Source organism: Haliotis asinina, chromosome 11, assembly GCF_037392515.1.
Source record: "Haliotis asinina isolate JCU_RB_2024 chromosome 11, JCU_Hal_asi_v2, whole genome shotgun sequence".
Classification (NCBI taxonomy): domain Eukaryota; kingdom Metazoa; phylum Mollusca; class Gastropoda; order Lepetellida; family Haliotidae; genus Haliotis; species Haliotis asinina.
This window is the reverse complement of record NC_090290.1, coordinates 32,462,546-32,481,046: the sequence shown is the minus strand read 5'-3', so window position 1 is coordinate 32,481,046 and position 18,501 is coordinate 32,462,546. Positions and strand designations below refer to the sequence as shown.

Below are 18,501 nucleotides of genomic sequence, written 5' to 3'. Positions count from 1 at the left end.
ATGTAACTCTTCTTAATGAAACTAATTATATTTTTGTTCAATTTAATTATATGGTTTGACTATGATATTTCAGTTGAAAAAACAAATCCACAAACTATGATTTCACTGGAGATTCTAAAACAAAAGTCTGAATATTGCTGTCTTAATTCATATCTTACTGAACCACGAGTGAACCACAAAATAATGGGCAATCCTTAAATAATTTTGTCCTATATGTTCACATATTGTCTTGCAATCACACAGAGATCAAAGAGAGCAAGGAGTGACCCATCCCAAATACAAATACACATTGTAAACTTCAGTGCAATAAAACAAGATAAACTGGTGATTGGGAATGAGATTGCTTATAATACCACAGGGTTAGCCTTGATGTATTCAAGTGAAAGACTAATTGTCTTACTAGTTCCAGCTGATAGGGTTGCTTGCGTTAGCATGATTTTCCAGGGTTAGATTTCAAACAAACTTTGAAGAAAACACTTCACAGTAACTTGTTAGGTAGATATCTTTTTTTGTCTCCTCGGAAAAAATCATCCCCTGTTAAGCTTGAGAAGAACTTGGCTTGTATGGTGAACTTTCTGATTGGCTTAACACACATTCACCCTCTTTCTGTATAATATAACTGAAGCATTTTTTGTAGAACTTTATTAGATTTGTGGTCCATTTATCCACCAAGGGCACATCACGGATCAGTTAATGTCAAATGCAAAAAATGATGAAGTATTTTGTTGTTGAACTGACAAGATTATTTGATTTGTTTACAGGACGACTGTAAATTAATTTTAGAGGCAAGCTGTGTTTTAACTTGATTTAATATAATATTTTTTGTAACAAGTTAACCATCATAAACACTGACACATGTACATCTAGAATTAGTACAAACATATAAGATTAAGGGTGGAAGATTGTAAATAAGGTTTCTCTCACCTTTCTAAAGCACTTAACATTAGTGCAACTAACATTAGTGCTTCAGAAAAGCATGAAAAATATTTGACAACATTACAAAAGACAAATAACTTCCTTATGGAGGCCTATGTTTCTGATAATTCAATTGTATAAACCTAAAAAGTGAGTGAGTTTAGTTTCACGCCGCTTTTAGCAATATTCCAGCAATATCACAGCGGGGGACACCAGAAAATGGGCTACACACATTGTACCCATGTGGGGAATCGAACACAGGTCTTCGCAGGTAACGAGCGAACGCTTTAACCACTCGGCTACCCTACCACCCCTATACCTAATAAAGCCATTGCTGACATCGTACTACAGTGTCGTGGAATTGGGCACGTCACTCATCATCATGCAATAATTTGTAATGAATGCTTTGGCTTTTCCATTTTGAAAAATTGACAATCAAAGCAATATGAAGTTCAAATTGTCTGACCTTAGTTAATCATGATTTAGAGATAATAAAGATAATCAGTATTTAGAACAAAAATTTAGGGAGTGAGTGAGTTTAGTTTTTCACTGCTCTCAGCACTATTCCTGCTATATATGGCGGTGGTCTGTAAATAATCGAGTCTGGACCAGACAATCTAGTGATCAACAACATGGCCATCGATCTGCGCAATTGGGAACTGATGACATGCGTCAACCAAGTCAGCGAGCCTGACTGCCCGATCCCGTTAGTCGACCCTTATGACATGCACAGTCGCCTTTTATGGCAAGCATGGGTTGCTGAAGGCCTATTCTACCCAGGGACCTTCACGGGTCGAACATAATTTAAGCTGCTGAAGAAAAATTGACCCATTTTAATGGGTTGTTGGGGTGACCTTGTGGACAAAGAGTTTACTCGTCATGCTGAAGACCTGTGTTTGATTCCACACATGGGTACAAGGTGTGAAGCCTTTTCGTGATGTCTTCTGCTGTGATATTGATGGAACAATGGTAGATGTGGCGTAAAGCTAAACTTACTCATTTTAAAAACTCTTCCACAAGATGGAAGGGTGAAATAGGTGGAACTTCAGTAACAGTCACAGTTAACCAACAACTACAGTCAGTGGAGAAAAGATGGATGCAGAAGTTCTGCACCTAGCAAAAACAGTAGTCTAACAGAACAATTCCCTAAGTATGCCTTTAAGTGAAAAGTGACTTTCCCTGCATTAGCATAGGTGAACACCTACACTAATTATTCAGGTGTTGAAACATGTCTAAAAACAATAGGGAAATCTCTGCGGGACAATCATATAGGTGTCTTCCTCTCCATGCTCTGTCAAACCTGTCACTAGCAATGAAATATTTATTCCTTCTATGATGTCAGTGGGTAGTTCCGTGCTGACTATTTGGGGTGTTTTCTGAAGCAACACCACTGACAGTCCCCTGGGTTATGGACAACTACCAGCTGTCAGAATGTGGCTGCTAGGACTTACTGTACATATCCTGGCCAAGACAGTGTGGTCAATGAAGAGAAGAGAAGAGTAGCAGGAAAATACAACAATACCCATTCATTTCTGACTGAGGTCAGTGACTTACGTAACATTGTGGTTATAGCTGTCACTTGCAATGCTGAAGACCTTGGTTTGCTTCCTTACATGTGTACAATGTGTGAAGCCAATTTCTGGTGTCCCTGGCCGTGATATCGCTGGAATATTGCTAAAAGCAGTGTAAAAGTAAACTCACTCAATGACTCCTTTCTGAGGAGGGAAGGGGATACACTTTTGTCTGACGCAAACGTTTTCACAGAAGCAATGAACAAGGATCAGTTCGAAAGTTCCACTCCAAATAAACATCTTGATATCTTATCTTTACCAGATGGGAAGCAGGTGAACATGCAAGTTTTCCATCTGATCAAATTAACTTCCTAAATAAAAATGTAAGAGATCAGGAAACTAAAATAAGTAAAAACTTCAAATCAGTTTAATCAGTGTTATTTGGGATCAAAGGAATAACAGGATCTGTGGTCAAGCTCACCGACTTGGTTGGCACATGTCATCATATCCCGGTTGTGTAGTACACTGTTCAGACTGTTGATCACTGGAGTGTCTGCTCCAGACTCGATTATTTACAGACATCAGCCATGTAGTTGGAATATTTCTAAACTAAAACTAAACTCACTCACTCACTGTGACCATATATTTGCTGTTATCATTTGCTTAACAGCCAATCTCTCTATCATGTTTGTTTTGTCATTTCAAACACAAGCAATAATTGATATTTGTGCAATGTCATAATATTGGCAATCTACAAAGAACCCAAGAACGATTCAGAACGCTCAGTAAAACCATCTCTTTGTAAAAATCAATGACACTTCATAAACTCACCATTTTCAGAATTAAAATTTCTTTGTGGGTTGACTGAAAATGTAATGTATTTGGTCTATTTTTTTATTGGAAATTTGATTTTGTCAAAAAATTAGGGATGATTGTTTGCTACAAATAAATTCACCCACATCAACCAAGTTTTATTATCAATGCTGCTTTATGCACAACATAAAAAATATCTGAATACTTAACACAAGACACTATTGATCTTCCTAGATTGATACAAAAGATAATCAAATCATTGAAATCTTTCCCTTAAACTTTAAACAACTCATATGAAACAGAAAGAGAGTGTCCATGCATAGAAACCACCAAACAATGCAGACATGAAACTTTAATAGGCTAACTAGAGAATGGACTGAGGCACACATAAGTATTTCCACTAGCAACAATGGTCTTCCTGAAATCTCCACATCATCAGTGTACATACATGACACTTGACATGCTCAGTGCGTTCATAATCTCTTCCATTGTGAAACTGTACAGGCTAGTTAGGTATTCAGCTAAACAGTGCATGGGATGATGTCTGGAGTTTATGTCACTACAGGGAGTTATATTTTCAGGAGACTTACACTCAGTTTAAGTTCTCCTACATACAAGTATCAAATGTGGTCACTTAAATATGTTTTTCACAACTCATGCTTAAAAGAGGTTGGGGCTGTTGCAGTCATAATTAGTGCAAGATTAATGGTTGCAGCTGACTTTTATAGGAAGTCACACTCCTGAGTGGTTTATTCTTTGTTTGTTATATGCCCTGATCCAGCCAGCAGTGGTTGGCACGATGTGATGTGACTCAACATTTGAGCACCTTAAGGGCAGCTTGTGTAGTGGCCTCCACAGGGATCAGTGAATGAAAATCTAGGTAAATATAACTTGGTGAAATACAATATAAGCGTTTATGATAATCACTATCTTACAAACGTGAGTCAATTGATTTGGCAACCACAGGATATGAAATCAAGATATGATTCTTATACACACAGCTGACATGACATTTGCTCTGCAACGTAAACCCATAGACTGGGACTTCTAGCATCGTTATTTCTTGGAACTGTCTTGAAAAAGGGATTAAAATGTTACCTGGTGAATACATCCAATGTTTTAGTTTCATTATGCCCTGGAATTTTGGTTTATTAGGTATTTATAGATTTATTAAAACAGCAAACATCCATATGCTGCTGGTCTGCCTTACCATGGGGCCACCTTTGCAGTGATTCAAGTAGTTTTGTAATGACAAGGACTGATATCAAGTGACCAAGGGCTCCATTGGGGTTACCTTCAAGCATAGGAAAAAGTGCACTTGTAAGGATATTCACATTCAATTTATTGCAAAAAATGTTTTACATAAATCACATAGGGAGCAGGAAGGCATGCTTTGATCTCAGTCACTAATATCAGATTCAAAAGGGTTGCCTTGATAAGTTCTACATTTTCCTTTCAGCACTATTGTCCATTCTTATCTGCCACAAAAACGCACAAGAACAGTCCACAAGGGACTTGGGAACAGCCCTGATATACAGGGTACTAGGGAAGAGCCTAGAGATACAGGGTACTTGGGAACTGTCCACAGATACAGGGGGAATAGCCTCCAGATACAAGACACTTCGGAAAAGCCCACACATACAGGGTACTTGGGAAGAGCCTAGAGATACAGGGTACTTGGGAACTGTCCACAGATACAGGGTACTTGGGAACAGCCTACAGATACAGGGCACTCACCTTTAGACACAGGGTACTTAGGAATAGCTTAACAGATACAGGGTACTAGTGAAAAGCCCACAGATACAAGGCGCTATAGCACAGTCCACAGATACATGGTACTTGGGAACAGCCCACACATACAAGGCGCTATAGTACAGTCCACAGATACATGGTACTTGAGAACAGCCCACACATACAAGGCGCTATAGTACAGTCCACAGATACATGGTACTTGGGAAAAGCCCACAGATACAAGGCGCTATAGTACAATCCACAGATACATGGTACTTGGGAACAGCCTACAGATACAGGGCACTCACCTTTGGACACAGGGTACTTAGGAATAGCCTAACAGATACAGGGTACAAGTGAAAAGCCCACAGATACAAGGCGCTATAGTACAGTCCACAGATACATGGTACTTGGGAACAGCCCACACATACAAGGCACTTGGGAACAGCCCTCACATACAGAGCACTTGCGAACAGCCCACACATATGGGGCCCTTGGGAACAGCCCACACATACAGGGCACTTGGGAACAGTCCACACATACAAGGCACAAGAATGAACCCTGAAATTCACACAGATCAACTGACTAGATTAATTAAAAGTTATGGGTTGTCAGTTTAAAAACGTTAATTTGACTCTAATCATGTGGTGAATATTCTGACACCACAAGACAAGTTCAAGTTTGCTGTACATGATCAAAGCATGTCATCTCAAAAGTAGGGAGTTGAACATCACCTCTGACAGAACCGTGACACAAACGCAGAAATACAATGACAGGTTAGTGATCTGTGGTGGCATCATTGCAAGAGATAAGCTGCTTACTGACAGCAGCTAAATACGACTGGCAACAAGGCATCACAACACATTAGTGTTGACACTCCCAAATGCATATAAAACTTGTCAATAGCTTAATGAACTGAATTATCCTTCCATCTCTTGATCATGGAGATACCATGGATGCTACCATAATAAACAGGAAGTTTACAAAGCCTAATGGTGGTGTTTATGTGTTTCATGCTATAATTACAAAGAGATTTTGTGAAAGGTGCTTTGTGCATAGTTCTCAAGGTATGACAAAATGAGGAGCAATAAGACTTAAAGGTTCTTCAAAACAAGAAAATATTTCAACATGTTAAAATCACTTTTGGGCAATAACGATGCATGATACAATTACCTATGCTCAGTCAGAAATGAATTGTGTTCTGTCTACAGATCAAGATAGAACAATAACAACACACTGACTGGCCTACACTAGATATGGGTGCCAGGCTCTGGAAGATATTCCATCAACAAACACAAAGGATAGAGGGCTATTCAAGAAGGAGTCTGGACAACAAAACTGTATCAACATTATGCAGAGTGTATGTCTAACCCCCAAACTGGCTAACTGATAATTCAGTCTCAAATGAGAATGTGTCACCATTGGCATCCTTCTCCACGGTTACTTTGTTGCTGAAGCATCACTTTACATATCACAGGTCTCTATGGTCCTTCAATAATATAGCACTGACTCTAGGGTATATGTAGTTTATCTGCCTGTAATTTCTGTGGTGTATCTGACAAGTAGCACAGTCTATCTATCTGATAGTACTGTCTTCATCAGTCATTCAGGGCTGTCTCTATGTTCTATTGGTCATATCAATCTGTTTCTAAGTTCTATTGGTCATACCGATCTGCCTCTATGTTTTATTGGTCACACCGATCTGTTTCTACGTTCTACTGGTCATATCGATCTGCCCCTATGGTCTATAGACTGTTTATCTGTTTTTATGTTTAAATATGAAGGTAATGGAGAGGGTACTTCACAGTAGGGACTGTGTTCCGTGGCGCCAATGTTCCAAGTAGTTCTGGAGGCTGTCATATAGAGTTACTCTAAACGAACCAAGGCTGAATCATCTTATGTATAATGCACTTCATATACTCTCTTATTAGACCAGCTATGATCTGTCCTACACAAGGACATTTGCCTCTGGTGTATACAGCCTCAAGTGTTACACATTCAGTATCTATGTCTGGATCAAACTATCATCATTTATGCAAGTATTATTCTACTAGATGTAAAAGGCTTTGATAGTTGGCAAAACATACTTTCTTAATTATAATTTCCTTTTCCATTAATTTATTCATAAAGTTTGCCAACATGTCAGTTTTCATCAACAACCATGTCAGTTAGGATGCATACAGAAATTACAGCAGACATTTTATAACACCAAAATGCTTTAAGCACTGTGTGGTTTTTCAGTATTCTACATTGTCCTGGGTACACATCCTGGTACCTGAGAGACGGATCCCTAGCTCATGATGTGTGTGAGCTGTATAACAAACAAACTGATCAACAATTACTACAGAAATTAGTGAGTTTGTGGAGTGGTGTAATTCAAGTTTTCTATTTTTAAATGTAAACAAAACAAAGGAAATGATAATTGATTTCAGGAAAGATATATTATCTAACTCGCCAGTAAACATAAATGTCAAGGACATTAAAGTAGTTGAGGAATACAAATATCTCAGCAGTATTTTAGACTCATAATTATCATGGAATTCTAACACTAGCAGTATATTCAAAAAATGTAAGCAGCGGTTTCATATTCTATAGTTCTATAACTTATAGTTAGACCAAACCATTATGGTGCTTTTTCATAGAATGTTTATCCAGTCTGTTCTAACTTGTAATTTTCTATGCTGGTATGGGAACCTGTATGTTCAAAACAAAAACAAATTGCTCAAAAGTCTTAATACTTCACCAAAAATAATTGTTTACCTTTGGTAAGTATCGACTATTTTTATGAGCAACAAATTATCAAAAAGATGAACAAAATTCTACGAGACCCAACTCATGTTCTATTTTTGGAATATTCCATTCTCCCTTCAGGTCGTAGATTGTGTGTGCTGACATGTAGCATGTCTTTTATACCTTCAAGCATATGTGAACTAAATAGGGACTGAATGTAACTTTCAAGATTGCTGTTCTTTGATGCTGTTGTTGTGTCTAGATGTTTTTTTATGATTATTTTAATGTGACTGAGACATGGAACTGTGCAATGAACATTTCCACTACATGGGCAATAAAGTATTATCTTATCTTATCATATATTCTGTACACTCTGTCAACTCCTCAATCAGCTAAGGAACTCTCCCCTGAGATGGGTATCTCTTGACACAGATCTCAGTTCCCCATGTGAGCTACACACAGTCACTCCCGGCATCAACTTCGACATCTTTGTTATACATCAACTAATTCTACTGTAGGTGTCTCAGATCAGGCTTAGAGCTAATACATTGGTAACAGTATGCATAATCTGTAAACAATTAATTGACAATGAAATATGCATGACACGGACGTGGTATCACCGTGGTTACGGATGTCGCAAATGTTTCATTTTACTCTGGACACAGGACACGGAAACAAGTACAAATCCTTCAGGGCATCAGGGACGAAAACAGATTGGAGATAATGAAGTTTGGCTGATCTGTAAATGAAAATGATGCTTTCATTCCATATAACCATGTCACTCTCGCTTATCCCTGGCAAGACTGCCAAAAGCTATGCAGTAGGGCTCAAATAAGCTCACTGATCTGGAGGCAGCATGAATCTTCATGTTCTGACAGACGCTGTGGGCCTTTTGATTTGAATAGAGGCACCTGCTAAGACGAAATTGGTATCTCCATGTTGTTAGAAGATGATCTTGCCAACTTGATATTTGGGATTACACTTTTGTGTTAAAGTACTTCTTGGACTCCTTTATGTTATGTCCAAACTGGGACTCTCTCTCTCTCTCTCACGCACGCACACACACACACAGAATGAGGCACCTAACTGCCTGCACCGAAATTCAGCGACCAGGCCTATTCACAGGGGTTTCCACTAAATATAAAGTCCAAAAACTGGTCTAGATGAAAGACTTTGTGTCCTTAACTCAGTAACATAGTGTAGCTCAAAGTGTAATCCCAATAGAAAAAAGTGCTAGATTCATACATTAATGAGAGGGTGTAAAACAAAACATGATCACATTTATCACACTCTACAAGTGTCTGTGTGTCCATGTTAAGGCCCATTTATGTTTAGTTCTTGTGGCATGCTGGTTTCCACGAAAACAATATCACACTAGAGTTAAGGGAGCATGTGACAGGTTCTTTCATGATGAAACAAGGTGATTTACTCCAAGTGTCAAAATGCTGTGTACTTCCAGCCCCCAACATTTCTCCCTGACCTTGACCTCCATCATCTAAGTGCCAGGTTTCAGTGTGATGAGTGAATACTTTCACCACTAGTCTTTCCACCATCTTGCATGTTTTACAAAAAGATAAGAGTTAAACATAACATTTTACTTGGTCTGACGTAAACCACAGCAGTGCCTCATCACAGAGAAATCAAACATCATTAATACTTGTTTGAGAAGTCTTACAAGCCCTCCAATGAGATGTTTCTATTCAGTGACTTAGCCCTTTGATCTCGATGCATTTGTGAAAAGAATCCTACCAAGACATTTTTTACCTATGCTCTCTAGAGAATTATGGTTTGAACATATATATATTCCTAAAGAATCCAGTTTGGTAAACAAGCAGAACTTTGCCTATATCAAAACCAGTACATATAGCATTGAAACAAAGTAAACAAGAACTGGATACAACAAACGACAAATCAAATCATATACAGTGCACTCTGTCTAATTTGGACTGGTGTGGGTATTGTTTGTGGCTCAAGAATAAGAATAAGGAATTGATCATTCGTACAATTATCAATTATTATTATTTGTACAATAAACATCGAAAATGATTTCTTCATGGTTTCTAGCATTTTTCTGGAAAGACAATACTTAAAACTTTGGAGACAGTTTATTATAGGGCTAACTTTCTTAACAATATCTTCAGTATGACTTGTCCATGCAAAGTCAGAGTTATGTAAAGTTATGCCTAAGTGTTTATGACTTTCCACTTCTTGTCTCAGCTCAATTCGTGTTCGAGGTCGGAATCGTATCACTTTTATGTTTATGAGAGAAACTGATTGTGTCAGTTTCATCAGGGTTGACGTCAACTTGCCACTTGTCTGCCCAGCCAGATATATAGTTTATATCATCATTCAGACACAATTATCCTCCCATCCTTTTCATTTAAAATTTGACACAACCACGGTTGCCAATTTCACCAGGAATATAAATATGAATGGTAGGGTTTTCTATTCAAAATGAGTCAACAACAGGCTGTTAAGGATTTTCTAAAATAAGCCATACTGCTCACTTATCTTATTTAGAGTATTTACAAAGTCTCATGACATTAACCACAACAAACTATAATGTTCCTACCAAGCAGTATTTCGATAAATAAAATCACATAAAAGCACCAAACAGATATGCATATATTGGGCATGGTGGGCGAGCTGGCTAAAGCACCAGGCTAGTGATCCATTGAGCTGGTTAGGTGTCACGATCAAGCCCACCTGTGACCAGATGTTACAAACCTTGCAGTCATCTTTGTGTGCAGATTCTTTCAGTGTTGTCACAACCTCTAGTGTACAGTACACAACCCTGTGCACGTAGAAGAACCCACAAATCTGCTGGTAACTGACCAGATGGTGGCTACATGAATATATGCAAATACCAAGTTGCAGGTACAGCGACATGCAGTAAACTTGGACAAAAAAACCTGTAATTATGTATGTCCCAGCCCACGCATCTGTAAATGGGTACATGTTAAAGATGAGAAGGCCACAATATCTCAATGCATCTAGTGGCTGCAAGAGTGATCCCCGAGGAAATGAGATTGATCATGAGATGTGCAATTGATAGTGACATCCAATAATCAAGGGTAAACATATCAGCACCTTGAGCACGTACTAGTTGAGTGGATAAATGTGCTTTATATAAACATCCCATAACTACATGTTTCATCCTGAAATAGTCAACAGCATCTGAATTTGAACTGAAAAAAAATGAAAATTACTAACCAAACTGCATCAAAGTATACAATGTCCAAATCATGAAATAAAGACAAATCAAAGGGCATCAGTACTGTAGTTTAAAATATGCTTTAACACCCCTACTCCCTTATATTCACTCACACATATCATATAGGGACAGGCACTGACAGGAGTTGGGAAGTGGTACAAAATAATAACACACATTGTAAGGACTATTTTTGTAGATACTTCAGACAAATTTGGGTCTTCTTTACCATACAGTTAACAACCAAACCTCTTCTCGGAAATGACTGTATTTAAGATGACGAAAGTCAAAGCTCCCCTACTTGTGACCATTATGAACAGAACAAGAAGTTGTCAATTATTAACTGTGGTAGAAAATTGTACACCCTGGTGGGTTTGTGAAGATGTCAAACAATCCAGTCATATCAAATACCCAGGAATGCTCCAGGGATCCCTTGGATAACAGTGACAGTGTGTAATGGGCTGGAACTGAAGGTTAGAGGTTGTAGAGGGCGGTCTGAGTAGAATGTGTACTGATGTTGAGAAAGTATCTCTACATTGTAAAATTACAACAAAAACTAGTACTTCAGTTTAAACATATCCTATTATGATCTCAACTGAGAAACAAATAACTAACTTGACAAATGGTCAGTGACAAGTGTTTCAAGATGTCCTTATGGATTTACAGGTAACCTTGTGGGCAAGATGTAAAACAATGACAGCCAGATCATCGTGGATCAAGGGGTAGTCTCATGTACATGCCACAGTAAGTCATGTTTCTAGAAGTCCTTGTTGATATGTAAGTAGCCTTTTGTTTGTAGAGATCCTTGTTGATAGATAAGTAGCTTTCGGCAACTGATCAGAGTCAAATGTTTATAGAGATCCTTTTCAATAGATAGGAGCCTTTTGGCAACCAATCGGCGCAAATGGTTTGTAGAGATACTTATGAACTGACATGTTTGTGGGCAAACTAGGTGACAGTGTATGTGTTTCTAAACATCACGATGGGCTTTGTGGGCAGGGCGGTGGGGTAGCCCAGTGGCTCAAGTGCTCACTTGTCACACTGAAGGTCATGATTCGATTCCCCACATGGGTATAATGTGTGAAGCCCATTTCTGGTGTCTCCTGCCATGATATTGCTGGAAGATTGCAACAAGTGGCATAAAACCATACTCACTTACCCTTGTAGGCAAACCATATAACAAAGTGTATGCTTCTGTTCCCTCTGTCTGTGTCAAGTGTGTGTAGAGGTTGTTACGTAATGACACATACCATTACAGGCAATCAATGTAACAAAGTCAGTTTTTTTCATGACACTCTTGCAGACGGACATGTAACCTTTTGGGAAATCCATGATCAATGTCAGTTTTTTCCAGAAATCTTTGTTGAATGACGTGAAGTGGTTTGGCAGCCTATGATAAAGTGTGTGTCTAGAGATTGATGTTCATTTCCTTTTGGAAACCCATCTTAATTCAACTTGAGATGTATGTAGATTGGCATGTAACAATGTGACAATTGTTCATGGGTTCTACTTAGAGGAAGCCAGGTCTGGCAGATAACTTTTTACAGGAGAATATTAACACAAAGTTGTTGTTTTTTCCATAAACATTCTAAAAGTCACCTTCCATAACTAAAATTCCCATTTAAACAGCCAACAGAAAATATATGGAAATATCTTCCACGATAAAAGAACACGCTAACATATTTTGAGATATACCCTTTCAGACAAATCCCTACCAATTCTCTATATATAATGTGGACAGTAAACAAAGAAGACTGTGTAAGTTATATTATTGGTGTCAGAGTAATCAAGGTCACATCATCTGTAGTTCTAGTAGAAGTCTGAGGGTATTCAGTGCACACAATCATCATGGTGATTTTCATTAATACTGTAACATGAGGACAGTAGAAAAAACCTTCTCTCGTGGGACTTTCTCCATGCAACAATCAAGTTAACGCTCTCACTCACCTTGTGCCTCCTGCTTGAGAATATCAAGTATTTAATCCAAGGACAAACAAGAGATCCCTTGAGACATGGTGATGTACAACAATGTTATGTCAAATGTTTTAACAAAGTACATAAAATACGTCATGTTTATCTTTTGGGGATTTGATTTGATACTCTGCACTAAGTGAACACATGTAAAACTTTCTAACTGATTCTAACCAATTCTCTTGCAGGACGTCAATTCACTCCATTATTTAAAGGTGGCTGTCACAAAAGGAGAATATTACTGACAGTAGATGATGGTGGGGTAGCCTTGTGGTTAAGGAACTGACTTGTCATACCCATATGGGTACAATGTGTGAGGTCCATTTCTCGTGATATTCCTGGAATATTGCTAAAAGTATTGTTAAACCATTCTCACTCACTCACTGACAATGGCAGCAAACATCCAAAAACCAGAAGACACAGGAAAATATCAGTGATATCCTCTATGATTAGAGTCCAGGTGACTAGCCATTTCAATATGTATATGTACATGACACATACATTGTGCTAAAAACACGGAAATATACAGAATTTCTCATCATTTTATGTTGTTCATACACATTTCTTTGTTCGAATTGAAATTTACACACTGAATGAGGAAAATCAGTTATTGACTGTCCAAATTTGAAAGTATTATCAGAACTGAAATATCACATAAATATGAAATGGATCATGCAATAAATTTATTTTTTTTAATTCAAACACTGAAATAACTTTCTTTCATTCAATAAGATGTCCATAATGTGTCCATTTTCAGATAATATGATAATATGATAGCATTTCGCCTTAATGAGTATGTCAATGAAACACAATATGTTGTGTCAGTTATTGTCCATATCACACTGTTTGGCATCAGTTATTATGTTCGTATGACACAACATTTTGCATGCGTAAATATGTCCACAAGATAAAAAATAGTGCTGCATGACAGCCTCACACCTACATGACACATCCTGGCACAACCTGACACAATATAGCCACCTCATTCGTTTTTTCCAAGTACATGTGTACTCACGGTTGATGAAGAGGAGTAGGGTCCCTTTCTTCATGGAGTAGTTGGCATTGGAGACAAATCCATGCATCTTGTAGGCCAGATGCTTCTCCTCATTGCTTACTTCAAGCAGCTCTCTGAAACACCACAAACAGTAAAGAAGGCTACATAATTGTATTCTGTATGCATGTGGGTGTAAGACAAACATCCAGACTGCAAGGACTTCCAATAAGGAACAGATATATTGCATAAAGGAAATTACCATGGTTACTGTTCAAAAACATCAGGCAATATTACACTTTCACAGGATATGTCAAATCCTCCTCAGAATACCTAATCGTTGAGCTGAGTTAAAGTTTTATGTCAGTCGGCATTGGAATGGTAATGCAAGAGGGAAACAACAGCCAACTCATTCACCTCCTTACCCACTCCCTCCCAAACCAAACCCTTCCAGCTCACCCACTCCCTTCTAAACAAAACCTTTCCAACTCGCCCACTTCCTTCCAAACCAAACCTTTCCAACTCACCAACTCCCTCCAAAATCATACCCTTCCAACTCACCCACTCCCTCCTAACTCATCCACTCTTTTCCTAACTTACCAACTTCCTTCCTATTGTGACTCACCCATTCCCTAATACACCCACTCCATTCCTAACTCCCCCACTTCATACTTCCTATCTCAACCACTCTGTAACTCCCCACCTCTAACCCACTTTCTAACTCACCCACTTCCTTTCTACCTCACCCACTTCCTTCCAAGTCACCCTCTCCTTCACCCACTCCTAACTCACCCACGTCATCCTTCCTAACCCAACCACTCTCTAACTCACCCACTCTTACTCCCGCCCTTTCTAATTCACCATTTCCCTTTTTCACTCACCCACTCCCTTCCTAACTTACAACTCTATTTGTAACTCAACCAGTTCCTTCCTAACTCACCCACTTCCTTTCTGACTCACCCACTTCCTTCCCAAATCACCCACTTTCTTGTCCACCCTCTTCCTAACTCACTCACATCCTTACCCACTTAATTCCAAACTTAGCCAGTTTTTACACACTAATTCCAAACCCACCCACTTCCTTACCCATTCCCTTCTTAAGTTGGTAGCCTTGTGGTTAAGACACAGATTTGCTCATCATGCTGAAGACCTGGATTCCCCACATAGGTACAATGCGTAAAGCCCATTTCTGACAATATTGGTGGAATACTGCTAAAAGCCCCATAAATCCATGTCAACACTGACCCCAAAGTACGGTGATCCACCAATAAACTCCTCATGTGTTGCCCTTTTCACCATGTTTTGCCACATGCCTAAAAGAGATCTCTCAGATATTTACATGAATCATAATGCCAAATTACCAGAAATCTTAAAAGCTTGGATGCTAAGTGTGACTGGAGTTGTTCATAGTGTGTCACTTGACATCCCTTATCATAAATAATATACCAGCCACATTGTGGTGAGGACTCAACAAGGAGAGTTCAACTGTTAAATACTGTGGGGGACCTCTGTACCATAGGTCTCAATTACACAAAGTGGAACAGAGTTAGGATGCTCATATGTCAGATGTTAACAATTATAGAAAAGCTTGGGGCACTTTCACGCTTGTGTGAAACTTGCACTAACCAAAAGAGCAGTGGTCAGCTGGACAGTTTGAGAGGTCAATGACTGGCCTGCACTGTAATGGATGAAAAGGAGACAGGGTTTAATGTCACCGTGAACTTATTCCAGTTATATCATGGTATGTTAGCTCAGTGGAGGGGAAAGCCCAAGTGTTGCAGCTCTTACATATCTGCCATGAATTGGAAACCTTTGAGTGTGTCTATGGAACAGACAAACCAAGAAACATAATCAAGATGATTATTCAAACCCACAATCAAATGTTGCACACAACTCTGCCCCTTTGTAGCACCTTAGACCACACCTGCCCGTTTCACTGCTGGTCATGAATGTTGAACCATGTGTAATTAATTACAGTGAGTGACTGAGTTTAGTTTTATGCTGCTTTCAGCAATATTCCAGTTATATGGTGGCGGTCTGTAAATAATTGAATCTGGACCAAACAATCCAGTGATCAACAGTATATGACATGTGTCAACTAAGGTAATGATAACCATGGGTGGTTGAAGGCCTAATCTACCCTGCACCTTCACAGGTCATAACTCATTACACCATTTACTATATTTGAGCAGGAACTCCAAAAGATAGCTTTGGGTCAACACATCAATAGCCTCCTAGCAGACAAAGTGTTAAATACACAAACTTGGTATCTATTCAGATTGCCAAGTACTGTGTTTTTAATGAATATTATGATAATCTTATTCAAAATTTTTCAAAATACCCATGAACGTTTCAAGAAAACAGTTTCTTGCTCAGTGTTGTAAGTTGAGCAAATTTTCTTCAACGTCAGTTCTGTAACTCATCTGTCTTGAATTTATCAACACAAGTGATTGTGGGCAAATATAGATTAAGAGATACCATGCCTAGTAAATCATTCCGAGACATCTGGACCTCCGTTACAACCCTTACAACATGAAGCACGTTCCACCTCTATGATTCCTTATGGTACATGGAGCCAGTGTTTGGTTTTACATCATTTGCAAATACATTACAACATGACGGGAAACAATGACCTACAATGAGACTCAGTGAACTCTGGCTTTTGCCATGAAGAGCAAGTGCTATGTCAAGTGGGCTACCACCAGCCTATGACAAGTCTGAAGCACCAGGATTCTACTCCGGTTTGAGGGCCAATGTCCATGTTTGTTAGTGCAGTGCCTGTAAGGACTGTCCTTCCAAACACCTCTTTCACAGAAATGTTTTTACTCCTTTTCAGTATAATTCACTTAAATTATCAAACATAAAATATTAACAAACTGTTCACATCTGATCTTGAACATTCAAACAAAAATGTATGTCCTCAGAGATTGAGTGGTTGACAGATTTAGTTACAAAGTCCATAGAACTAAAACTTTGTTTCAGTTACAAGGCATGCACAGTTTTCACTTAACAAATCCTGTAATGTGTACATGAAAATATGAACTGTCATCTAAATGGTTTTCCAGTGTCAATAAGTTTGGTATAGAATTTGGTTGGGGTGTATACCAAGAATGATTAAGACAGCAAATACAGGTCCATGATTGGTAAATGTAACTCCATGGTGATGACCGGTGGTCAAATTATGATTGGTTACTTTCTATATTGTTAAAGATCCCTCAGATTTGTGTTGATACTCAGTGGTATGATGATAATCTACGACAGGGATAGATCACTCCCTTGCTTTCTTCACCATTTGTGCTAATTAGTGCGTGCCTCGTCATACTCCAACGCACGTAGTGACGTGGCTTGTCTTCAGCTGTGTTTAACAGAATTTCAGCCAGTTTATTTTATCAGTCCGAATTTTACAATGAATGAATGAAAGAATTACAGTAAAAGTTACATAAGAATCATATGATAATGAATGAAAGAAAGAAAAAGAATAAAACAAAAAAGTACATATGTGAATGAATGAAAAAAATAAATAATACACCACGGCCATCCCTCACAAAGATTATGAAACTATCACTATTACTTGCAAACACATTTCGCCTGATAGTATATTCCCCCATAAAAATTAAAGGTGTATGTGATAGATGTTTTTGAAGCAATAACTAGAAACACTCAAACAACGCTGTGTAGTATTTCAATGGTGGATCAGATATGTCATATTTTTCACATAGCTCAAATCACCGTAACCATTTTTCTAAGTCATAAAACTATCACTACTACTTGCAAATACCTTTCAGCTAAAGGTATGTTTCCCTTCTATGAATTCAATGAATGTGTGAGAGAAGTTTTTATCGATACAATTTAGTCTATTTTTACACTGAATCAAGAATGGAAGCCAGTAAGCTGTGACATACTGACTTGAAACTTTACTACAATCTACTGTCCTAATACTGACACTAATAACAACTATTTGACTTAAACTGAAGTCACAAAATGGTTAACATATATCTTCTACATGTACATTTTCAGTTGTCACAACACTCAGCGAACTTAATCAGCTATTGAAAATAAACCGGGCTCACTCCTAAATACTAAGCTGCCGACCATTTTGGCTACATTGGTTACGTTATGACTCGCGACATATGTTCAGGGGCTTTTCGCGGAGTTTCCTCTCCTTCTTATATATAGTCTCTCTGATGGATGTCACAGGAATCAACTCCTGGTCAGGCTGTACTACACAGCTTTACTTGAGACTATTTAGCATATCAAAGCCTAAGTTGTTCTGTCAGCTACTGGAACCAGCCTGACAGAAGTCCACTTACACAGACAGCTGTCAGACATCACAGCACTGCTATGTGTTGGGTGAGGCAGTTGGGCAGATCACCTCAGTAATGTCCCACATATATGAAGCAGGCTGACCAGATCTGTACAGCTAGTAACCTGCCTCATTTCTTGTCTTCAAAACTATGCCTTCATACACCTTGCACATGTTGATTCGGAAAGAACAGGGGCAGTTTTTCTGTGTGTCAGGAAAAAAAAGCCTTACAAAAAATATAATTATATGGGAAAAAAATAGTTACATTTTTTAATCAAATAGGAGCATTGCAAATAATAAGAATTATCAAAGATTAATTGTCTAA

The 18,501-nt window shown here is 38.4% G+C and overlaps 1 protein-coding gene across 2 annotated transcripts in view; it reads right to left on the bottom strand.

Annotated features, from left to right (window-relative positions):
• Nucleotides 1–18,501, bottom strand: part of LOC137256606 (DNA mismatch repair protein Mlh1-like) — a 222,554-nt gene that overhangs the window by 120,810 nt on the left and 83,243 nt on the right. For both annotated transcript variants that reach the window (XM_067794487.1, XM_067794486.1), the window contains exon 9: nt 13,898–14,010. In XM_067794487.1, the coding sequence (XP_067650588.1) occupies nt 13,898–14,010 (113 nt within the window). The remainder of the gene's footprint in view (nt 1–13,897; nt 14,011–18,501) is intronic.